Source organism: Bombus affinis, chromosome 1, assembly GCF_024516045.1.
Source record: "Bombus affinis isolate iyBomAffi1 chromosome 1, iyBomAffi1.2, whole genome shotgun sequence".
NCBI lineage: Eukaryota > Metazoa > Arthropoda > Insecta > Hymenoptera > Apidae > Bombus > Bombus affinis.
Genome location: NC_066344.1, coordinates 2831676 through 2856642, shown reverse-complemented (window position 1 = coordinate 2856642; position 24967 = coordinate 2831676). Strand labels below are relative to the sequence as shown.

Genomic DNA, 24967 nt, shown 5'->3' with positions numbered 1-24967 from the left:
TAAATTAGTCGACGATTAATACGTAGAGGAAGTGGTTAAGTCGTAAAGTATAAGAACATTTTTCCTACATATGAAATCCTTCTAGGTAACATGACAAGCTGATAACAACGAGACGAATCATTTAGTTTCTTTAAGCGTAAACCTGAATAACAATTGATCCCTATAAATATAAATTATATATGCAGCTGATCGTATAAACTCTGTTATCATTGTTGGATCGAGATACTTTATTACAATTATAATTACAATATTTTATTGCTTACGATTACTGAGAATCTACCAACGAGACACTGACAAAAGTGGAACCAATAGATTATATGCTATGTATTAATAATAATTAATCGAGCTTACGTTACTGATTCTCGTTGTATTTAGATTAAATTGAATTCATGCTGATAATTGATATTGCAAAATCCCAATTTGAAACACAGAAAAAATGTATAAATATATCCCATATTTTGTAACGAGTAGCTAGCATAATGATCTCTTATAAATCCATAGATCTATATCATACCAGTTTTATTTATCGCTAATGAAGTTACGTAAAAAATATTTGTAAGAAAATAACAGGGATAAAAAGTATTTATGCCCATTTGTTAGACCATACGTTTTCAAATAATTAAATTGTCAATTGTGTATTATAATTTTACATTGATATCTCTATTTACCTGTCCCCTGAGACTTGATTTGCTATAATAACGTAAATATATATTTTATTACACGTTAAATGATATACGTGCATATTTCATCGTTGGTGTCATAATTTCATAACTCGAGGAACACGTTTTTCAAGCTGTCGCCATAAGAAATCTCATAGGTTTCAGTGAGATCATAAATATGACAGGACGACCGATCCTGTTTTATAAAAGATAATTTCGTTAATAAATTCAATTAGAAAAATAATTTGTCATTACGTTGAAAGATGCTTTCTCGTATCCTGTTGGGAAGCTAAATATATTTATGTCAGTTTTGAAGCAAGGCTGGGTATCACACATGTACCTACTTATGTTATTTTTCTCAATCGTTTCAAAATACGTTTACATATTGAAAATATGTGTCACATAGATGCAATTGGAGGATCAAAGATAATTATCTTTCGAAGAAGCTAAATAAATTGTCAAAGAAACCTTCGATTTATTCAAACGATGAATAATCGTGTCTTCGATAGATAATCTGTGGTTTCTAAATGTCACTTGTGAAATAAAGATTCTCGTGATACGTAAATAATTTGCATGGAAATTTGGCGTTAAATATACTATAAAAAATATATTACAGAAAAAGAATTTTTGATACAAATTATATTGATCATCGAATATTACATCGATAATTATACCTTGTTATCTTCACGATTGTAACTCGGTACACGATTGAAACTTTCCTCGAACAGAAAGATTTTTCATCAAATGGATGATCCGTGGCAGTAATTTACACGTGCATCGATTAAATGATGAAAGAACGATTCTTCCTGATACATAGACAAAGTACGTATAATCCTCCGTATATGGAAGATCAAACGTCTAATCAGGATAAGGAAATCCAAGGTCTGCAAGGGGATCGCGCAGCTGCAGGACAAGTCTGTTTAGATCCATGACCAGATTGTCTTGAGATCACGTGCGTCGACCGAGGAAAGGAAAGAAAGAGAAAATATCGCGATAATGAGCAGTCATTGTGTCTTATCGATTGTTAAAGGAAAATAAATCAGTTACGCAACGCTTCACTTCTTACTAATCGGCAGGTTCAATGAGAATTATCAGACGAATTATCATCAGGGTTCTGTTTCAAACCGATCTATCTTCTTATACTTTTATGATCCAAATACATATATACATGTTTCCTGCGAAGGAATGAAAAATTCATGATACTTTATTTTACCAAACAAAAAGGATTTGTAACCTTTTAAGATGTATAACGCGAGATTGCAAGGTGGAAGAATTCGTTCGAATAAAAATTTATTTATATTTTCTTCGAGCTCCAAGTATTTTTTTGCGTTAGAAACAATTTTAGCGAACAAAAGGGATTTTTAACGTTTTAAGATGTATAACGCGAGATTGCAAGGTGGAAGAATTCGTTCGAATAAAAATTTATTTATATTTTCTTCGAGCTCCAAGTATTTCTTTTTTGCGTTAGAAAAATACAATTGGGTCGAGAATGGTCGAAAGAAGGCAAAAGCGTTAAATCAGGTTTGTGAAACGATTCGTTTTCAATTAATCGACAATGATGAATCAAACTCCCGCATAAGGAAACGTTCTACAAGACAGTTTCGTGTGTGGACGTGGTTTTTGGTAGGACTACCTGTAACTGGTTCCCACGAAACTGGCCTTGATCGTTTCGCAAAAAGATTCCAATCGTCTATCATGGTTATTTATATCACAGTAAGTTTGCTATAGGATCTTTATAGTTATAGTATGATCTAGCACAGCAGATAGATAGATATGCCATTTTATCGTGAACGGCAACAGGAAACACTATCGAAGCGTACAGTTACAAAATCAGAAAGAAAAAAAGGCTTCAAATAACGAGGTTCATTAACTGTGTCCTTGGGAACACTCCTCGGAAGTAGCAGAAATATAATGGTTGTGTTATTTATTATAATATATTCGATAATCGATAAATCTGTCGATAAAATTGTCGAAATTTGTCGGAGGAAACGATCGATAGGCTTCTAACAAGAACAATCTTTCTCAAATGTTCCACCTTATTAGATAATAACCTGTTTTAGCAATTAGAATACATAACACGATGGAATAAATCGAATTGCTAAAAACGATATACACACATATATCTATGATAAATAAAAAGGAATAAGAATAATTCCACAACTTGGTGATTTGAGTAAATACAGTTTTATGATATACCTAATTACACATATATTCACAAAATATTTCGTTAAAGAAATCTCAGTTGTATAGTTGCTTGAATTTCTTGTAGAAAGATAAACACAAACAAGAGCTATTTTTACTACGATTACTTCAGTTTAATCGTTCCTAATAACTTGAGTAAACCACTGCCACACGTATTCGAACTTTGTTGCAATTACGCTTACACAATTAGAGCTTTAGAGATATTAAAATGAACAGTATATGCAAAAATATGTAACATATCCGAAATATACGCTATTGGTTGTTAAAATATTTCGAATATTTAGTAAGCGCCTATTTACTTAGATTCCATTCCTCAGATTTGCGTAAACATTCGCAATCTATTCACAGCATTCCTTTGTTCTAGCACATTCCACCGTGATAATTACCGCGTGGTATTCGAAAAGGATCGAAGATTTATATCGAACGAACAATAGACATCGACGACCTACCGAATTCGCAATTCTATTTCTGGAAATAATGAATTACTCGAGTTGATTGCAAGTTAGTTATAACACTATAATACTATAGCACTCGGTTGGTCGGCCGAGGATTGATACAACCAATGAAGATCATTATTCGTGAAAAGACGCGATCGAAACGCGCAATTGTTCGTCGATCTGACCAGATACCTTATCTTTTGACGAGTATACGCGTCAAACACAAACTTCATTTCGGTGCTTCTGACGTGTATACTCGTGGTCGCTTGTATTTATTTACGCACTCCATCGCCTAATCCCATGACAGATTTCTAAAACTAAATCCCGCATTAATTGGCCAAGGTCGTATCGATCTCTCAACGACGCGTCTCCTTATAAACTGATATCCAACCTCCCTTCCCGACGTTCTGTGACACACACGTTCACTCGTCAATGGCGATTAATTAACGAAGGATACAGAGTTTGTTAAGGACGATTTATTATTTGAGATATAGATCATCCATCATCAAGTACACGCGCGAACGCGATACAAAAGTCACGCCGCGTAAAAAGCAGATACAATAGCTTCCGCATGATCGCGTAATTTAAATGAATTATCAGTTAGATGTTCAATTATGCAACGCGATTTAATACAAAGATATGTTTAACGTAGAAGTTTCATTGGCTCTGGTTTATTTGCATGCGATATTACAATAGTTGTTTTATTTGCAACTTTATCGCAGGTGGAGTTATTGGTTGTATAACCAGGAGGTGTGTCAGACGATTTATTCTTGAATATTGATAAGATTGATTCGAGTAAACGATTATAACGAAGGCTGGTAGCAACCGCTAGAGAACAGAGGAAAACCACTGGAAATATCCGATCGGGTGATTAAGAACGAAACAAACAAGAGAAGAAAAGAGGAAGAAGAAATCGCGCATCAGAAAAATCAAAACGATTTGTTTCATTTTTCTTCGATTCCTATCGGGCAGGTTTAATTAGTTGAATTGAGCATTGTTAACGTTCGGCGGGTGAACAATTTTACCGTGCGAAAAGGAATTCGTTTTTCGATCGTCCGTTGTCTCTCATTATCTGATCGTGTCAATGCACGCCGTGAATAGAAATACGAGTTGGCTGCCGGTTGATCAAGATAGCGAATGGATTTATAAAAGCATTAAATTTCTAGTCCCTAAGCCAGTGGCAATGTAAGAAAACGAGGATGCCACAAATTGAAAAGGAGAATGCTATTATCGCGAAGAAAAACGCTTGCAGTTACCCAACGGTGGGAATACCTGCCATATGTTCTCGTCTCGATTAATTAAGCCGCGTGTCTCTGGATGATTCAATGAGGAAACGACGACAAAGGATACGCGGTGTGTTTCATTGCGTAATCGTCGACTGTTCTGATCATATACTTTTGACGTGAACTGGCCACCGTGATGGACAAATACTTATATCGAAATTCTGGTCAAAAGTCGATCTTAAAAATTCAGCGTTGACGGAAAAGATTTCCAAAATAAATGCCAAAAATTGCCTTTGAAGAATTGCGATAATAATGTTCCAGTGACAATTAACGGTATTCGTTGAAGACTATTCTTAAAATAGGCATGTTTTGCTATAATAAAATTGCTCCATCTATTTTGCAAGATCAAATGAAACAAGTTACTTCTTATACTACTATCATCTGCTTTTAGTAAATATTTTTTGATCATCAAATTTTCAAGCATTCATTTCTTCCCGCTTAAATGATTCACGTAGGAAGAATAGAATCCTGTACTGTGCAGGAATCGTGACTTTCATTGAAACGCGTGTCTCCTTCCCAACATGATTAATCGAAGATTATCGCAAATTGCTTTACATAACGCTTCGCTCGGGTTCACGATAAAGCAAATCGAAGCAAAAAGGGCGATTCTCGTTTGAATTGCGAAGAAGCAACATGTAGCTGGTAATCAGTGTCAGCACATAAGAGAGAAGAATGACGAACGTTTATAGAATTGATCGAAACGAATGATATACTAATCAATTCTTGATACCACGAAGTACATCGGTAATTTCAAGTAATGCATTTTATTATTATCCAGTTGTAAATGTTACAAGATCATGTATAATTAGAACGTTATATTTCGGAGGAGATGTAAAAGGTTTTTCAACCAAGAAACTTAATTAATTTACAATCGCTAATTTACCATGAAAAACAATTGTAATAACGATAGCATCGATATGTACAATATATATAACGCATACGACTTAGACATATGTATATAATTAATTTATATCAATAATTAACGACGACAAACGATCGCCAAGAATTAAATAACATAAATATAATATAATATGTATAAATAACATAAATATAAATATAAAAGATAGAAGATAACGATTCATTACCATTATTATTTATATAACGAATTATTATTTGCATTAAGAATCCTAGCTGAGATTCTTGTTTCCAAAACGAGGAAAGAAATTATTTTGTTAAATAATTTATGTTATTTATATTATTCCGTTATCACAGAATATTATACTCGACGTTCTTCTCGATACGCGTTGTCTTCCATCGTATACCGATTCGTTACCTGTAAGTTTCTTTCCAACATTAGGAAGCTCCATGTACATGGTTTCGTTCCTAGAATTAGTCCCTGTTTTCCAGTAATCAGAGACTCGTATAGAAGGTATAGAATTTTTCTATGCTTGCTGCGATGAGAATAATTTAGCAGACAAATTTTCGAACATTCCTGGCAAACTGGCAAATATTCTCAGAAGTGGGAATTCGCAAAACGAAGTGTCTTTTTTACGAGGCATTCCGTTATTCTTTTCTTCCCGATAGAATTTAAGAGTAATAATCAAAGCCTCTGTGGTTGTTCGAACAGACGTTGACATACTTCTACTTTCGAATATATCTGACAATTGAGTTTGATTCATCGTTATATCATTGATGGCCAGATTGCAAATTGATTTTTCGTTCAGATTAACGATCAATGGATGGTCGTTCTGGAATTTCTTCGAAATCCCATCGTACTCTTCCATTTTATTACCATTTTTCGCCATGGCTTCGTCATCCGTCGGTCTCAAGTTCGAACCGCTGACACTGATCCTCGTTGAGGTGAATACGCTGGCAGGTCGATTCTTGCGCAGCGTCATCGAGTGTTGAATTGGCGATAAATTATTGGAAGTTCGTGTAGGGATATCTAGCTTTTGATTTCTAAACTTCTGGCGACTCCTATTGGTTTTTAAATCCTTGCCTCTTAATTGTTCCAATCTGGAAATTGTTTGCACGAAATTTCTACGATAATTGAATGATAAAAATACCGACATATCGGAGTCGTCGAAAAATTCCTAGCGAAATTTCCGAAAAATCTGAAAATACTCTATCATAGTAATCAATATTTTTTACAATGCCTTTCTTATAATACTGTTTACTGTTTATCGTATAACTTTATAATCGCTGCTTGAAAAAAAAAAAAAAAACGCATCTTTTAGCAATGGATTTCTTGAAATAGTTTCGCAGGTTTCTGGAATATTCAATTCGTAAAGATATTTTGTAAAGATTATTTATTTTTCATGTAAATGCAAAATCTTTAAAAATAATACTGCTTTTATCGACAAATGCCAGATCGTTCTCTTTAATCAATGCGTTTGGTCTGAAAGCAATATTATCGAGCGGTATTTTACAAAAGAATATAATAAATAATTCTCTTCAAATCTTATTAAATTCATAACGCTGAAAGCTATGTACATGTAGACAATGTTCTTTTAACATGTAACATCTACGCGATAATTAAATACACGATATAGATATAGTAGAATAAATCTATCAGAATTATTTATAAAACTATTAGAAACACTACGAACTTTCCGACAACCCGATAGATTCTTTGATTTATAAGTAGAATATCTGATGACATTCGGTTGGAAAGAAAATAAGAATTACGACAAATACTGAAATGTGCGCGTGCCAACCTCGAGCAAATTTCCGCCTTCCATTTTAACTTCTTGGTTCTTTTATCGGTTAAATAACTGCATCTGGATGAATGTTGCGAAGAATTAGCGTAATCGTCTCGGAGAGATTCGACAGTGTCGTCCGCAATATTCATAGGACGTGCTTCTATCTGAGCTTGGATTATTGTATTTCTACAGGCCTCCGAGGAAGAATTTGCGATATTATCTAGTTGAGTTTTCAGCGCAGGTGCCCAAATCGCTGTTCTGGAACATTTTGTCACACTCGATAATTCTCAATTTGCGTTCCACCTAATGGAACTTCATTTAGTATCGGAACTAGTGACATTTCTTATCTTTGTGATCGTTAACGATTCGTTTTTCTGCAAAGAACAAACAGTTCCAGACTCTTCCTTTGCCAAATGCCTTTTTTTTATTTTTTATAAAATTAATATCGTCCTTTAATCAGATAAAAAAAAATAATTACGTATAAAGTATTGATATTCGCTGTATCATTTCAGTTATAATAATTTCCCTATGGTATAATGTATTTAGATATATATATTCGATAGTTCATAGTTGGTAATGGCATTATAGAGGATTAAGGAAGAAGTTTAATTACAATACAGTGTTGTTATTTCTGTATTCAGAGGTAGGATTATAATAGCTATTATTTTATTGTTTGGACAGATCTATCGAACCTTTATTGCACTTTAGGGATAAAACAAAGACTAGGGATAAAAAACAAAAGAACATCTTAAATCTATCGATTATATCTAGAACTATTTTCTAGTTACCATTTATTGTAATTAGCGCATCTGCGGATATGGATGGCGAGCACGTGCTCACATTGTCATTTTCAACATACAGTTAATTGTAAAATTTAAAACGAGTAAAGATCAATTTTAGTTATTCCTTGGAAATACGAATACGACGTAATTTTGAACGGAAAGAAAACAACGTGTAAAAAGATAAGTAGTTTTTTTTTTTAAATAAAGTGATTATTACGTCTAACAGATTGCCAATTCATCTGACAAGTTAATTCGTCTTTCTCGGTTAACAGGTTAATTCATTGCTAAAGATGTTTAGCTCGTCAATTAAAAATCACCGATACTATCATTATCCGGATGTAAGTGTTTCTAAATTAATAAATAAACACGTTTATTACCTGAGTCCATTGTGAGGTAACTTTGCAGAAACAGTCCGCGTTTCTTCCGAGAAAACCGGTTTTGCCTCTTGCACAAGTTTTATTTTTTTAGTTTTGTCCAAATTTGTAGAACTCTCTTTTCTATCTGGCACATTGGAAGAGATTTTATCCGAGCAACAGTTTCGTTCTGGATATGGTACCTTAATGCGAACTATGGTCGATTCATTGTCTTCGGTAAGTCCGCTCCCATCTAAAAAAAATTCGGCCACTGTTTTATATCCTTCGAATTAATGACATTTTTAATTGTAAAAATACACGTAAAACAGAAAACACAGAATAACAGAATACACGTAATATGCGTAAAATATTCAAACTCTCGTTTCTTTCAATCGTTTCATCTTTTTCATTTGCCACCTTCGTCGCATCTCTTCAATTTGCATAAATATCCACATTCTGATGATCAATTATGCGTGATTAATCGTTTCAACGACGTGCTTTATTTTTCAATAGCATAAACAAAAGATCGTATCACGACCAAGTTCACTGCCAAAAATATCTTTTTCGAGCAATCGATCAATTTCATTTTTCGGACAACAAATAGATTATGCTAATAGATGGTATCAGTAACTTTAACGAAGCTCGATATCGTGTTCCATTTAATCTGCTTGTCTTGTTGCTGTTGTTAATCTCGTAATTAAATGTTCACAGATATAACTTTTTGTGTTGCGATTAAAACTTACGATTAATTAACCATGTCGTTTGCCAATAATTGATATGACGAGTATGAAAAATTTGAATTCAATTATCGATAATGAATATTGAAGGGATTAGTAACACACACTCACCGTCGTGTTGACACAACTTTTTACAGTAACAATACTGTCCGATATAATAATTTACAATCTTAAGTATAGAAGATAGCAACACACCCAGATACAGCAACATTTTATTCTTCCGTTTAACGTCTATATCAGCGACAAACTAGTGTACGTTAAGTTATGGATTATTCGATATCGTCCAACAAATAACCATATAACGAAGAAATAAGAAAAGTCAATGTCAAATCGATAAATATTATGGAATACCTGTATTCGTCGATTGATCGTATGATTACCTTCATCGTTAACGGCGTTCGTTATACATCGACTAAAACTTCGTTCAATTTCAATTAAAAAGTGGAAAATCGCGATCGATGATTGATATTTTTATCTAATGATAATATCAACTATTTATCATTTATTATTTCTCAATGTTTTTTTTATTATTAACAACTGACGATTAATAATCGATATTTGTAATGGAAAATCTTTTAATTGGAAAACTTTCGAGAATTAATCGACTGATGCTCAACTACGCGTACTTAATTACGTACGCCTGCAACTATATTGTCAATCATAACTGATTCCATAATGTAGATTCATTAATCGAAGGAAACATAAACATAGACAAGTTTGCATACTATTTAACGAAGTACAGACATTCTGATTGCGTAAAAATCGGTATGCGTTATTCTTAATCTCGTGCAATGTAGCAGCATGAAAAATTCTCGGTGCATCGTAATGAACGTTCGAATGATCGTTAACGACAAGAAATCAGTTACTAATTACAATAATCGACGTTGTTACGCAATCGACAATCACTGATACTTCAACTTGGAAACATTTCTGGAATTTAAAGTTGCAAGAAGTCACGCGATTTTTTCTCACAACTTCGTCCCGATCAACGTTACACAAGGATGCTGAATCGTGCAAATGATGTCTGATACACGATTCCAACTAACATAAAACGGAACGTAATTTAAGGTTTATTCGATTCGTTAAAGTTTCGCATAACCAGGGTGATAAAAGTGATAGATGAACCGCGTAGCTCGTTTATTTTATGATTATTTATATACGTATCTTAAGATGGAAATAACTTAAACGCTACTTGTGTACCATAAACTTCGTCACGAAGATTGCCATATATAGCATACTGATATATAGAGTTGGATTTACAACTTATGTTCAAGGAGGAAAGAAACAGAATTATGACATCAAATAATAAGAAACGAGGAAAGCTAAATTTAAAAAAAGAGGATACTAAGAAACTGGGGAGGACTGTGTCGTTAGAATTTGGCTCGGGAAAATTTTATTTGGAGTAGAGTAAGAACTAAGAATTTGAAATAACGAGCCAATTTAACTATTATAATTATCCTTATTTCATAATTCTTATTTTGACGAAAGGTAATTTTATTTATTTAACTTACTTTCCAAGTAAGTCATATTTTTAAAGAATTTGTCCGTATCGAGTAACGAACGAACAAAATCTCAAACAAAATAATGGACAATTTAGGGTATTAAATCCTATCTTTTTCTTGCGTACGTTTCGCTAATATATCAATAAATCCAGTTTATTGTACAAGACAACAGTATTTGCCTCTAAAAAAAAAAAAAAAAGTGAAACGATAAAGGAAATCGTGAAATTCGCCTTTGCCTGGTCGAGGCAAATTACGTGAACATACCTATTGTTCTTCTAGTTGAACCTGAGGTCGAGGTTGAAGTCAAACAACGAGTTTCTCCGTCTAAAAATTATTGTTGTTGGCCAATTTCGCTTGGATCGTGTTCACGATTCAGTATCGGATAACGCGCCATAAATTTTCATCATGGTGCGTATCGAAAAATGCCGGATTTCCCTTTTATACGTCGAAAAATGAACAAACTTTTATCGAAACAGAATTAATACGATAATACATATACGTAATGAAGGAAATTGGAGACAAGAATGGTACGACTGGTATCACCGCGTTATTCAAAAGCCAACAGTGAATGTCATAAAATGATTTCACATTCGATCGGTTTCGTTTAGCGCAGAATGAATGAGAAATTTTTATTACGTTTAAATCTACTCAATTTTCCCCGTTTATCCATGTTACGCATTTGTATGAATTTGTTATACAGGATGTTCATCTCGGTGTGGTGATCAATGATCATGATCGTGTTCAGGATTTTCGTGATTGTCCTAGTCCTTGATAGAAAGATGTTCTAAATAAAAATCATTGATCAACGTTGAATCGGTAACACGATGCAATCTAAAATAATTTCCAGAAAATATCTTTCAAAAGTGTCGCGATGAAATTTTTGTTGAGCCAAATATCTTAAAGGTGTGCCTTGCTATATTGAAATTGAAAGGACTATACGTATATCTACGTACGTATTATATATAATATTGGCATTTTGTAGCCATTAAACAGCTGCGTATATGCATTAAGCGAGGTATGAAATCTTAGTTCATTTAATTCGCATAATTGCTATAAGAATCTGAACAGCCTGCTACAAGTTACATTTAATTAATTCCTTCAACTATTTTTCCATCGTTATCGTCGCGATTCATATACATATGTACATAGTATATGCATTTTAATTACCGCTGAAAAATTAATATAACACGATAGGAATACCAAAATTGTTAAAATAGAAATTAGTATGCAAATTCGTTGTTTGTACATTACAAAAATGAAGAAAGTGGATATAGGAAACTTACGTTAACTAATGAAGTATGATAAATGTAATAACGAAATACTAATATGTAATAACTTCTTTCGGCCTGTCCTTGTCTCAATAAAATTGTTCAAAGAGTTATTATGCATAACAAAAAAATGTTAAGATGGCTGTTATTGTGCATTACAAAGAACAAAAATGCAGGCTTTCTAGGAACAAAGAGTCCTTGACTTGCGCTCCGTATATCTACGTTCACGTCAGGACTATCTCTCAATAACGTAAACGTATCCTCGATATATATATATATTTATTTAAATTAATATTTCTGAATTTTAGAACATTCAGATCCTCGGTTGCCAGATTTTTTACTTTTCGTGTTTTCAAACCTCCCACCTTCTCGAATATCCGAATTTTCGACCGTGAAAATTCATTACTTTTCAATTAAAAATTTCATTTTCAAATTTCCAACATTTTTTTATCCATATCGTAGAGTTTCAACTTACGTTCCTATTTTTTGTTCCTTACGCGATTATTACTGCGTTCTATTTCCGATTTCGTTCGGGGTAAATCGGCTTCCTTCCTCTAATTATTATCGTGGTGATCGGCCGGGTTTCTCTCTGAAACGCACTAATACAACTCGTTACGAAGAGAAAGCAAAATGTTCGAGTTGATCCATCAACGTCGATGAATCATTGAACGTCTTAATTATTCCTCGGGCTTTCGAGTTGCATGGAACAAAGCCACGCTCGGATCCTTGCATAATCGTCCGACATGCGCGCGTAAATGGGAAAGGTAAAACAATAAGAGAAATGACGATGATTAGTGTGGGATATCATTGGTAAACGATTCATCTTTGATTTTATCCCATAATAGACTCGTTTAACAATTTGTAGATTTATCTTGCATGCGGTGACTTCGATGAATGGAACAAAATGACATCATAAACGGTATTAGAAAAATTACGAAATTTGTTTATAAGAATGAAGGTTATTATAAGAATGTGGAAACGATACGATTAATTATTCCAACTTTAAACAGTTGTTTAGCTATTCATATACCACGATGGAATGGTGTATAGACAGGCGAATTAAGATCGTATCTCAGCAGTTAATTTGCGTACCTCTTGTCACGCGTTTCAAGGTACAGGAGCACTTTCCGTCGTACACGTCGAACGAATTAAATCATTAGATCTTCCAGTTAATTATAATCTCCACGCAATAGTATTAAACGGGTGTGAACTCTAATTTTCTTTTCTTGTGCACGATATTATTAATATTAATAATATTATTGTCATAAACAAGAGTTCACACCCGTTTAATACTATTGCGTGGAGTTTGTGATTAACTGGAAGATCTAATGATTTAATTCGTTCGACGTGTATGACAGAAAGTGTTCCTTACCTTGTTTTGTTTATGACGATAATATTAATAATAATAATATCGTGCACAAGAAAAGAAAAATTAAAGAGACAATCTCTCTCTCTCTCTCTCTCTCTCTCTCTCTCTCAGACGTTAGCAAAGGGTTATACATAACACGATTGAAATATTTAAAAGAACAAATAGTTCTGTCACATATATTTTACAGAATAACTTTCGTAAGAGAAGAAATTAAATGTTGATCTGGACGTCGTAATTGATCCAATGTTCGTAAGTAACGTGATTCGAATGAGTTGGTAAACCCTGTTAAGTAATAAATTATACGATTTTATTGACAATTTATTATCATGCGTCTGGCTGATTAATCCACTTCTAAATACACGTTTCTCTATGCTGCATGATCGTTCCTATTTTACATAATTATCGGCCTCGACGTTTTCAACGTATATTAAAACTATCCCTGTACGCTCCCCTGTGGGAGGATCTGTATACCTAAATTCCTATGATAAATAAGACAACTTAATCAATTATTAATTATCATATCAAGGCTCGCAATGCGCACGGGATAACGTTCATGTTCGAATTGGCCACTTCACCGACAACCATAACGCCTGTCCTTGTATTCAATTAGCGTTTAAAGAATCCATGTAACATTCGTATTTATCGTTGAAACATTTTGACGTTTCATCTCTACATCTCAATTACAGCTATACGAATAATTGCTCCGAGTTTCAACATTGTAGACAATACTTTTCCCCCTCTATCTATGTATGGCCTCCACTTTTGCCCGAGGTTGAGTGCAGACTGTTCAAAGAAACGATCTAGAACAAGGGCAGTATCATTGCGCCATACAGCGTCCTTCTTTTCACCAAATCTTTACGATATTGTTTGAAAGTTATTTAGATAAGATTGATTCTTCCTTCTCGTTCTTTTATCATTTTAGTCATCGTATATGGCTTACACAAAGAGGGAAGGAAGAGAAAGGAAGAAAAGATAAAAAAACATTTTGCATATAATACGCTCGAGTTGAACGGCACCGCGCGTTATTTTCGGATTATTATTCGTAATGTACGTGGATCAGCCGATAATATTCATATCGCAACGACGTGTAACCATCGTAAATATTACGCTGCACAAGACCACACCTACGATGCAAGGCTAGGACTTCTATCTAGCTTCCACAATGCCGATACGTAAGATTTATTTCGTCACATTCTACTAATTCTTATGCGTTTTCTTATCGACCATTTCGGCGATCCTCCGCAATTGCTTGGCTCGTTCCTGCGAAATCGTTTTATCTATAGATGATCAAGATTGAGACAACAATTGAAATAATTCAACTCTTATTCCGTATACCGGCGATAATAATAAGACTGGTAATTTCGAACATTTATTCGCTGAATCATCAGTGAAATAGTTACAATTTATATCGATCGTTAATCGCTAAGCACTTTTACGTTACGCGCTACTGTTTCTCCTCCTAAATCACCGGTCCACATAAAACAGGGATATGGTTTTAACGATATCCATCATAAACCCGTCGTTCTTGCCAGTGAAGTTCTCTCACGTGCTAGTAATTTATTATCCTCGATTTCATCCTATGTTTAGAGGCGTGACGAACCAACACACTCGCATTACATATTCCTACGATACGCCAGAGAACAACGAAAGTGCACCGTTCAATGACAATATCGCTTTAATAGAGAAACAAGGTTGAATTTGATTAGTCAAACGGAATCGACAACAGGTGCCATTTAATATCGCACGATAAAAGGGAAACTGGAAAAGGAAAAGATACGAATAACAACGTACCATGTCAATCTTAATTGCTTTCACGTGTTTCCTTCTCTCATTCTTAAACGGCGTAACGCAGCTCCATGTCTTGGGAATTTTTCGGAAAAAATTTCCTTCATTCTTTGTCAACTTTTTCCTAAGATCTGGAATTATTTTCTGGTCACGTGGCCAACCTACTTTCCAAGCTCTTACGAGCTACGCCAGTTAAGTTATTCTAAAGTATACGATGTATTCATGAAGATTATTTGCCGGTTCAGTTTGACGAATGAAATTAATCGAGCTGTTTAACATATTTTATACACGTGTGAATTTTCCGAATGCACGCTTGTCTCGGATCGCAAACACGACAAGATCGAATAGCAATGTGCTGCAGTTATCGTACTTTTTTTCCTAATGAAAAAAAAAAAAAAAAAAATAAGTGCTTCAAGTATGTACGTATCAAGGGCGAACAACAACATTATGCATATTTGAACATATCTGCATTTAACTTAAACGTATCGGTATATTATAATGTTACGCGAGTATTTATTTAATACGATATGAAAATTAAAGCGTCTCGTTATTATTGAAAGATTCACTGATGAACCACTGTTGTGGTTTCAATTACTTTTGATTATTATAAAAATTGTAATACCAGTGGTATAGAAAAGAATAATTTAATGCAAGAAAACAGGTGGAGATCACACCTTCGGTAATTATCGACCCGTGGTTACGTGAATTGTGCACACCCATTGGCGTGTCGCGATTTTTTCTCCGCGTATTAACAACGTATTAACAATTCAAATAAGATTGCCACAATATCACGTACCGGAGGCCTGCCTGGCTGGTGACCAATAAGATCATCGACTGTTGGAGAGAAAAATCATCGACTGAATGCGTGTTAACTATCCACCTTCGAGGAGTTATGGTTTCGGATGACGTTCGTTAGAAAATACATATCACTTTAAATTCCACCTGAACAGCAGAGAATCGATTCGCGTGGAGATCGTATAATTACCGTTGTACAGGAAGGGAAAGGTAATCCAAAGGTAAGTACAAGAGCCATCCTTGGAAAAGTATCGGGGATGATATAGAAACAGAAGAGAAATGAAAGAGAGATAAGAGGATTTCTTTATGGATTTATTTTATTCCTGACTTTGTGTAATTAAGTTCTTCCGGTTGGGTTGAGACTCATCGTGTTATATCGAGAATGGGCGAAAAAAAAAAAAAAAAAAAGAAGCAGCATCGTGCGATATTATCGTGCATTATTATTAAATTAGTTATTTAATAAGCTTCGTCTGAATGATACAAAATATGTATTGCTTATTATTTCTTAAGAGAAAAATATGTTAATTACGTTTGAAAAACTCTATAAAATATTCATTATAAATCTTTCTCGTATCTGAACGTTCCTTTGCGACGAAGTAAAATAAACGACGCTCGAAGCAAAAATATGCAGAAGAGATATTGAAACGTATACAGTAGCTTAATCAAGTACGAAGAAACGTTGGAAGAACAATATAAATTATTTAGCGTTATATGGTTAAAATATTAGAATAGTATATTATATAACAAAATAACGTAATTTACGGTTTATTAATATTTTCAATGAAATATAATTTAATATGTAACCTAAAAAAAATTTATTTCTCCTTTATAGCGCTTTAGTCTTGTATCTGGATATATAAAATACAGAAAATAACAGAAAATTATAATCTTATTGCCAATTCATAAGAACGAAATATTCAAATAATTGCAACGCGCCATCTGACGTAGTACTAGGCAACTCTTTTGATCGTAGATACCAACTGAGGTTACAACATAGCAAATCTTTTTGATTTTCGATTTTATTGGTACATGTAGATAGAGTTACTATCTTATATAGTTTTTAGCCTCTAACTCTCTTAGAAAGAGTGTCTTCTCTAATAATATGAACTAGTATGAAGTAATCATCTCGCGGTTGGGGGAGTGCACTGTACACAACACCACGCGTCATATATGGTCAGATGTTCGATTATACTTATTGCAATGCAATAAAATTATTATATTCAACATTGTGTGTTATTTTGTAAACTGATGTACGCCGCAGATCTCGAATCTCGTTACTAGTCCGTCTAATAAGTGCAACGAAGTAATGTGTAGTTTTTATGTCAGCGTTGCTTGTGTGTGGAATTATGGTTATATTTAGTATATGACGACTACGGTGTTTTGGAACACGGAGCACTGCCACTCCTTTCGTTATAATATTTTTACAATTTTTTTATTTCATTTGTAAGTGAAAAAAATGGAAGATATATTTCAATGGTGTCGTGAAGGAAATGCCATGCAAGTACGTGTTTGGCTGGATGACACCGAACATGACATGAATCAAGGGTAAATATAGGAAAATTCCATTTTCCCAGAAGCACCGTTTCCTGTTCTCGTTTTTTTATTATTCTTTTTTATAACCGTTATTGGTCTCTGTTTTCTTTAATTCCGGTCTTTCGAATGTATTTTTGTTGTTGTTTAAAGTTTTTTATCTGGATCGGTTTTTCAATTATAATAATAATAATTTAAAAAATATATATTGTTTTTTCTAATCCTTGTTATCATCTCATTGTATCCGTTTTTATACTTCTTATTTATTTAATTATATTAAACTGTAACATTAGTCTGATTTCATTTATGATTTCATGTTCTATGTATAGCGATGATCATGGGTTCAGTCCACTCCATTGGTGTTGCAAAGAGGGACACTTGAAATTGGCTGAGTTGTTAGTTAGCAGAGGAGCACGTATTAATGCAACTAACAGAGGTGATGATACTCCTCTTCATCTTGCTTCTGCCCATGGGCACAAAGAAATAGTTCAATTGGTAAGCCAAATATAATTGATTGTATGTTAAAATGATGAGATAGGAATATACTCGCATATTGGAAAATTTTATAACATAAAGGAGCAATCGATGTTGGAGAGTCAAGTACAGAAATAAAAGTAATCGTGTTTCTTTATTTTTAAGAATTTAATGGAATTTATTTTTATAGTTACTTAGGAATCGAGCAGATGTCAATGTCACAAATGAGCATGGTAACACTGCCCTTCATTATGCATGCTTTTGGGGCGATCAAGCAGTTGCCGAAGAATTGGTAACTGCTGGTGCTTTGGTATCAATTGCAAACAAGGATGGTGATACTCCGTTAGATAAAGCACGTGGCCATTTGGCCAAAAGATTACATGGTATTTAATAATTGATAAGGAGTTATTGATATATGATATATTGTTTATGGATTTGTAATATATGAACTATTGTATTGCCAAATTGATTTTTTAGATTTAGCTGTAGAATATGGACAGGACTTAAAAAAGATTCAGTTTAAAGATCAAAGCTGGCTAGGTTTGAAAACTAGAAGTCGTGAGTAACATTGTATTATACGTATTCTGTTATATTTAAGAATTCTAATTGGTAACTGTTAATTACTAATGACTAGTTATATCATTTAGGTGATGCAACGCTATCAAGGCACAAAGGAATAAACATGGCAGATCTTTCTCTGCATACTCATTTAGCTAGTACGCCAAGTGGTGAAACATGGCGTGGGCGTTGGCAAAACAATGACATTGTAGCAAAAATATTGAATATACGTGAATGTACGGCTCGAATTTCAAGAGACTTCAACGAAGAATTTCCAAAATTAAGAATTTTTTCACATCCCAATGTACTACCTGTACTTGGTTGTGTCAATCAACCACCGCAATTGGCAACTGTTTCGCAATATATGGCACGTGGGAGTTTGCATAGGCTTTTACATGGAGGTACAGGCGTCGTTGTCGACACTGCTCGTGCACTTAGACTTGCCCTCGATGTCGCGAGAGCTATGGCATTTCTTCATGGGCTCGAAAGGCAAAATAGATGTAGATTTCACCTTAATAGTAAACATATTATGGTATTTTCATTCGTCTTTATAATGATATAATATTACTATGTAAGAATTTCGGTAATGTATATATTCGATATTCGTATAGATTGATGAAGATTTAACAGCTCGCGTGAACATGGCGGATTCGAAATTTTCATTTCAAGAGGTGGGTCGAATCTACGAACCAGCGTGGATGTCTCCGGAAGCATTAAGTAAACGTCCGGCGGATATAAATCTCGAGGCCAGTGATATGTGGAGTTTTGCCGTCCTGTTATGGGAACTTGCGACAAGAGAAGTTCCGTTTGCAGATCTTTCGCCGATGGAATGTGGCATGAAAGTTCGTTAAGATTTGTACATCGTTCATTTAACATAAGTCGGTAATTTAGTGATTATATTCATTTTTTATGTGTTTGTTGTAGATTGCACTAGAGGATTTACGTGTTAGTATACCTCCAGGAATATCACCGCATCTTGCTAAACTTATTAGAATTTGTATGAACGAAGATCCAGGGAAACGTCCGTCTTTTGATATGGTCGTTCCTATACTCGATAAAATGAAACGCTAATTTTTGATATGATTTTTCTGTGCATTGTAAGAATCGTGGCTTTCGTCCAAACATGTGTTTCATTGCGAATGCGATTAATCAAAGATTGTTGCAAATTAGTTTGGATTCGTGATAAAGTAAATCGAAGCAAAAAGAGCGATTCTCATTTGAATTGCGAAGAAGCACATAATTATACTTGACGAAATGTTTCGAAAAACTGTACCTGCTAATCGGTATCAGCATATGGAACAAAAGTTATAAGGGCCATTTATAAAATTGATCGAAATAAGTAATGTGCTAATTGATTTTTGGCATTTTATTATTATTATTCAGCTGTAAAACTGACGTTCTTGTAAGAATGTCACTACTACTAAATCTTTTCGATACAAATTGTTTTTTATCGAATACATTCTTTACCAGTAAATCTATTATTATTTTTATTATTATTTTTCGATGCTTTTCGCAATGAACACAATTTAGCAGAAAAATGTTCGAATATTTTTGATAAACTGGTAAATAGTTTCAGAAATGGACACTCGCTAAACGAAGTGTCATTTGTATGAGTTATTCGTTATTGTTTTCTTGTCGATAGATTTTAATAGAGATAATCGAAGTTGGTTGATAAAAGATAATCTTTATTAACTGACTTAAGCTAGAAATTTTTTGGGCAAAATTAGTACTATAATTAAATGATAAAAAATGCACATTAATTTATATTTGATGAAATATACTGAATTCTTCGAAAGGTAAAGTTCCCGAATAGTTGTATCCTCGCCGGTATCTATGCTCTTGAAGTATATTGTCAGATCACCATTCTAAACAATCTTTTCTCATATATACATATATAGGGTGGTCGGTTTCACTTTACGAGTTACACACAAAAGTATGTTTGACATCATATATGTACTTTGCTTCTATATTTTATACAAAATTGAAGATTAGATATTATAATTATTGTTTGTACATGCGCGTGTGTGTCCAAATTACAATTATGCTGATCTAGTCGCGCCATTATTGATATTATCCATCCGAAATGCCAGTAGTTAAATACTCCTTCACATATGGAATTCAGTGATTGGAATTTTTATTAGTTTTATCGTTATTTGTGTCACCATGAAGATACTAAAACAGTGCAATTAATGTTCATAAGGAGGTTGCACATCGACAGAATAACCTTCATGCGGTTTATACAATATACTTTAGCATATAATTAGAAAATTAAAACCGACCACCCGTTGTATGCATACGAAAAATTTATTTAAAATGGTGACCTTGACAATAGGATTAAGGGCATCAGAATCTGTGAAGTGGCAACATGGCCCTTCGAAAAATTCGTAGCAAAATTTACAAAAGATCTGAAAATGTCAGAATAAGGAATATATGCACCGATTTTTTAAATAACTTTTTACTATTTACTAGATAACTTTTGATATAATTTTTCTTATATCGTTAATTAAAAACCATGTTCATTCCCAAAGAAACCTAATTAAACGTAACAAATTGCACTTACTAATTACATTAGAAAATGCAGCCTTAACTGATCTGCCTTTATTAAAATAACTAAACTATATTTTTTATACAATCGTATTTAAAGAAATAATGTGCCTACAAAAATCTTCCACAATATTTGTTCATATATAGTGAGCAAGTTTATTGTTGTCTGTTATTTATACAATTTTCATGTATTCCTATTGTCTATAATTATATTCACTTTTTCTAAATAGATATCAACTCGTCTTTTTATACATGTATAATATGATCGATTTTATATTATCGTTAATTCTGTTGATACATTCTGCTGCACGGAATGTTAATTATAATTAATACTTGATGTGGCTATTACTTTTTCTGTCACCTCACTCTGAATATGGCCAGCATATGTTGCATCAATATCACAAGTTACATCTTATAATCTCTGACATATTGTATCTTAAAATGAAGATAAATAAAACTCTGCAATACATAAATAGTGACTAAAGTTATTTACAATATATTTTCTTATATTTCAAATATGATTTATTTGTTGAAGGAAATAACTAAACTCAATAATAAGTTTTTTTCGTCGGTATGATGGAGAGAGAAAGTTATATTCGCATATATATCATGTTTTATGCCCGCGGACAAAACCAATTTAGTTGGTACGCTAAGTGCTGAAACATTGGCAAAAAATTTGAATATACAATAATTTTGATAAGTATCGCTGTTTGTGGATAATATTTTAGTCAATTTGTAATCAATATCATAATAAGCACCGTTCAGATATATTTTAAGCTGCAACTTTTGATAACAGAAGTTTCATAACAATTTGTTGTTGAAGTTTGATAACAATTCATTAAGTCTTTAATGAATTGTCTGACAATACTTAAAAGACTTAAGATTAAAGACTTAATGAATTGTCTGATAATACTATTTGATATGATAAGAGTACAAACACGAGTCGCTCTAAATACTCGGATTCTGAATGTAGAAAGGATTGTCAGTTTCAAGTTGGCAAGACTTTGGTTAACAATGAGTAAACCGATAGTGCTGGTAAAACAAGGTAAATTGGAAGGCGCGGTACTGAAAAGTGCCCTAGGATTATCATATATCGGCTTCAAAGGAATACCATTTGCTGCTCCTCCTATCGGAAGTCTCAGATTTAAGGTACATTTCCGACAATTGTCTTTATCATGCCTTTACTTTATCACGACATGTTAAATATCATACCAACCGTGAGATTGTAAAATTGTAGAGTTCCAATTATCTTAATTTATACAATTCGAAATAACTTCCTATTACCCATTAATGAAAGACGATTAATAGGAGTAATGCACTCAATGCGATGCGTTACATAGGTTATATTCACCTATTATAAAGAAATCTTAATTTTTTTGTGAAAATAGGATCCTCAACCACCTGCATCATGGACTGGTATCAAGGATACATCCAAAGCCAAAAAATACATTTGTCCACAATTGCAAGAAGTCCCGCCTTTCGATGTTATTGGCAACGAGGATTGTCTTTACTTGAATGTTTATACGAATTCCCTCAATCAATCGAAACCAGTTATGTTCTGGATACATGGAGGTGCATTCATACTAGGAAATTCGAGTTTCTATGAATCGAGGCCTGATTATTTACTCGCCAAAGATGTCGTAGTTGTCTCAGCTAATTACAGGCTTGGCGCATTCGGTTAGTTTTGGTTCAGTTTTACGGTAAAACCATGTCTACTTCTGTCGACATCATATATGCATATATTCGCAAAATATCAAAAGAGAGATTGTGCATACAATTTAGAAAGAAAATTTTTACTTTATGAATAAACAGAAAAGCTGTAGAATTATCCAGTTTTTTTAAATTTCAAGGATTTTTAAATTTGGGTCACCGAGTCGCCCCAGGAAATCTAGGCTTAAAAGATTTAATCGCAGCTCTAGAGTGGGTCAAAGAAAATATTGCCAACTTTGGCGGAGATTCCAATAATGTTACGATTTTTGGAGCTAGTGCTGGAGGTGCTCTAGTACATTCCTTACTCGTATCGCCTCGCGCGAAAGGTAAAACGTATTTTAATTACGTCCTTGATAAAATCTAATCATATCTTTGTGATTTGCCGAGATATATTGGAGTTTCCAAAAGACTTGTGTTAATCCCGTTATTACGATACTGATTTCAGGACTGTTCCACAAGGCGATTTTGCACAGTGGAACGTTGACATGCCCTTGGGCAAGCCGAGGTGCTGAAAATCGGCCTAAACGCGGTTTTAAACTCGCTTCACTTCTTGGAAAAGATTCTAATGATCCTGTCGAAGTTGTCGAATTTTTACGAACGGTGCCCGCTGAGGACATCGTGAAGGCTCAAGCCTCTCTGTTATCTCCGGAGGCAACAAGTTTTCTTTTAACATACTTTATAATTATAATGAAATATCGGAGATTGAAATAAACAGAATTTCTTATTTCGTCTTGTAGAAAGAGGAGACTAGTACCCTTGCTTTTGGACTCGATTATGACGAAGTGGCGGAGAATCCTGTTTTACCAAAACCGATCAAACAATTAATTGCAAACGAAGCAGATGTGCCTGTGATAATTAGTTACACCGCTCAGGAATATATTATGTTCTTGAAAGGTGGGTTCAGTTAAAACTCGGAGAAAGAAAAGTATCGTTTCCTGTTCATGCATCGATACTATACGATTTTTGTATTTTTCAGATAAAAGCGAAAAGTCAATAAATTCTTTTAATCGGAATCTGTATAACCATCTGAAAACTTTGAGATCATTGAAGACGATAGAGGATGCAGAAATGGAAAAATTGTTCGAGCTGGTGAAAAATCAGTATTTCGGTGGGAAACCGATTAGCGAAGAAAGCATAAGCGAATATTCAGAATTGCTTACTCTTATTAATTTCGGCATTCCCGCGATGATGCTATTAGAGGATCGAGTAAAAAGAACAACCGCCCCTAGTTATTTCTGTGTATTTTCGTACATTGGCAATGAGAAAGCACCGACGGATCTCCTAGTAACACGACTGTGTTCTGGTAACTGCAGTTTTTAAATTTATTACCGCATAATTATCAGATTATATACACAACTATCAAACACACTATTTACTTTTATACTCTAGGAGCGTCTCATGTAGACGACATCGCGTATTTATTATATTTACCCAGATGTAAAACTGACAATCCTGATCCACCAAGGGTTGGTACGAAAGATAGGATTACGTTAGAACGAATGACTAGGATGTGGACTAATTTTGCCAAAACTGGGTAAATTTTCAACATAATTTTAAAAAGCATGAATTTGAATTTTAGAATTTATATATCGTATATGTTTAATATAGGGATCCTACCTCAATTAAAGATGAGTTCGTTAACGTTGATTGGAAGCCTGCAACGACGAAGGAGCTTTGTCATTTAAAAATTGACGATGAATTACAGTTGCTGTCTCTTCCACCACACCTTTTATCCTCTAAATAAGTCTCATCAATTGTTTTTTGCTTTAATGAAGATCAATTTGCAATATTTTTTAGGACGACAAATTATCAAAAAATATTTTCATTCTCAGAGGAACGTATTAAAACGTAATAAAAAATGCAGTCTCAATTAATCTTTCTGGGTGTTAGATTATCTCGATGTCTTCATTAAAGTGAATGAATTATATTTTTTATATGAATGTACTTATAAAAACAATTTCCGTCTGAAAATTGTTTCCATATTTATATAATATATCGTATTCATATAATGTGAGCAAATTTACTATTTTATTTCCTATTTTTATTACCCATAAATACATATATTCATATTTTTTAAATGACTATTAACTCATCTTTTTACATATATTACAATGTAATTATTGATTTTATTCATAATATTCTCGTTTATTAAATATTGATTATAATTAATATTTAATGTTGTGGTCACTTTTTCTGCGAGATCAAAATTACATATAGGAACCTATAAAAAACGAATCACTGCTCTTCACGACAGGTGGAAGAATCATTGTTTATCACATTGTAAACACAACTGAACTTACGTAATACGTCCGAAAGATAGCGCGATCTCGTACGAAA

General features: G+C 33.6%; 3 protein-coding genes and 1 long non-coding RNA gene across 5 annotated transcripts; 2 read left to right on the top strand and 2 right to left on the bottom strand.

Annotated features, from left to right (window-relative positions):
* Nucleotides 1-5369: 5369 nt before the first annotated feature.
* Nucleotides 5370-9370, bottom strand: LOC126915233 (uncharacterized). Of its 2 annotated transcripts, none has more exons than XM_050719840.1 (4): nucleotides 9291-9370; nucleotides 8383-8611; nucleotides 7239-7481; nucleotides 5370-6537 (listed from the first exon to the last, which is right to left on the bottom strand). In XM_050719840.1, exons 1-4 carry the CDS (start codon nucleotides 9304-9306, stop codon nucleotides 5964-5966), a joined length of 1062 nt encoding a protein of 353 aa, XP_050575797.1. In that variant the 5' UTR covers nucleotides 9307-9370; the 3' UTR covers nucleotides 5370-5963. The 2 variants fall into 2 exon arrangements, with proteins under 2 accessions (XP_050575797.1, XP_050575705.1); XM_050719748.1 differs by having other exon boundaries at nucleotides 9207-9339.
* Nucleotides 9371-16857: 7487 nt separating this feature from the next.
* Nucleotides 16858-21393, top strand: LOC126915157 (integrin-linked protein kinase homolog pat-4). Its single transcript, XM_050719621.1, has 7 exons — nucleotides 16858-17359; nucleotides 17674-17839; nucleotides 18009-18201; nucleotides 18296-18376; nucleotides 18466-18908; nucleotides 18988-19218; nucleotides 19301-21393. Exons 1-7 carry the CDS (start codon nucleotides 17271-17273, stop codon nucleotides 19445-19447), a joined length of 1350 nt encoding a protein of 449 aa, XP_050575578.1. The 5' UTR covers nucleotides 16858-17270; the 3' UTR covers nucleotides 19448-21393.
* LOC126916386 (uncharacterized) lies at nucleotides 21102-21571 on the bottom strand. Its single transcript, XR_007710549.1, has 2 exons — nucleotides 21469-21571; nucleotides 21102-21379 (listed from the first exon to the last, which is right to left on the bottom strand). It is a non-coding gene; the product is annotated as an uncharacterized LOC126916386 (long non-coding RNA).
* A 56-nt stretch (nucleotides 21572-21627) lies between these two features.
* Nucleotides 21628-24649, top strand: LOC126914161 (esterase E4-like). The gene is made up of 8 exons (XM_050717788.1): nucleotides 21628-22069; nucleotides 22309-22597; nucleotides 22771-22956; nucleotides 23076-23281; nucleotides 23368-23524; nucleotides 23607-23933; nucleotides 24020-24164; nucleotides 24239-24649. Exons 1-8 carry the CDS (start codon nucleotides 21770-21772, stop codon nucleotides 24372-24374), a joined length of 1746 nt encoding a protein of 581 aa, XP_050573745.1. The 5' UTR covers nucleotides 21628-21769; the 3' UTR covers nucleotides 24375-24649.
* The last annotated feature ends 318 nt before the right edge of the window (nucleotides 24650-24967 follow it).

Excerpts from the sequence above, each read along its gene's own strand:
- LOC126915233 (XM_050719748.1), bottom strand. The coding sequence starts at position 9,306 with ATGTTGCTGTATCTGGGTGTGTTGCTATCTTCTATACTTAAGATTGTA. Across the intron at positions 8,612-9,206 it reads AAAGTTGTGTCAACACGACG|ATGGGAGCGGACTTACCGAA; the intron begins GTGAGTGTGTGT and ends AATTTTTTTTAG. Across the intron at positions 7,482-8,382 it reads TTACCTCACAATGGACTCAG|AACAGCGATTTGGGCACCTG; the intron begins GTAATAAACGTG and ends AAAATGTTCCAG.
- LOC126915157 (XM_050719621.1), top strand. The coding sequence starts at position 17,271 with ATGGAAGATATATTTCAATGGTGTCGTGAAGGAAATGCCATGCAAGTA. Across the intron at positions 17,360-17,673 it reads GAACATGACATGAATCAAGG|CGATGATCATGGGTTCAGTC; the intron begins GTAAATATAGGA and ends TTCTATGTATAG. Across the intron at positions 19,219-19,300 it reads CGATGGAATGTGGCATGAAA|ATTGCACTAGAGGATTTACG; the intron begins GTTCGTTAAGAT and ends TGTTTGTTGTAG.
- LOC126914161 (XM_050717788.1), top strand. The coding sequence starts at position 21,770 with ATGAATTGTCTGACAATACTTAAAAGACTTAAGATTAAAGACTTAATG. Across the intron at positions 22,070-22,308 it reads TCGGAAGTCTCAGATTTAAG|GATCCTCAACCACCTGCATC; the intron begins GTACATTTCCGA and ends TTGTGAAAATAG. Across the intron at positions 23,934-24,019 it reads AGTAACACGACTGTGTTCTG|GAGCGTCTCATGTAGACGAC; the intron begins GTAACTGCAGTT and ends TTTATACTCTAG.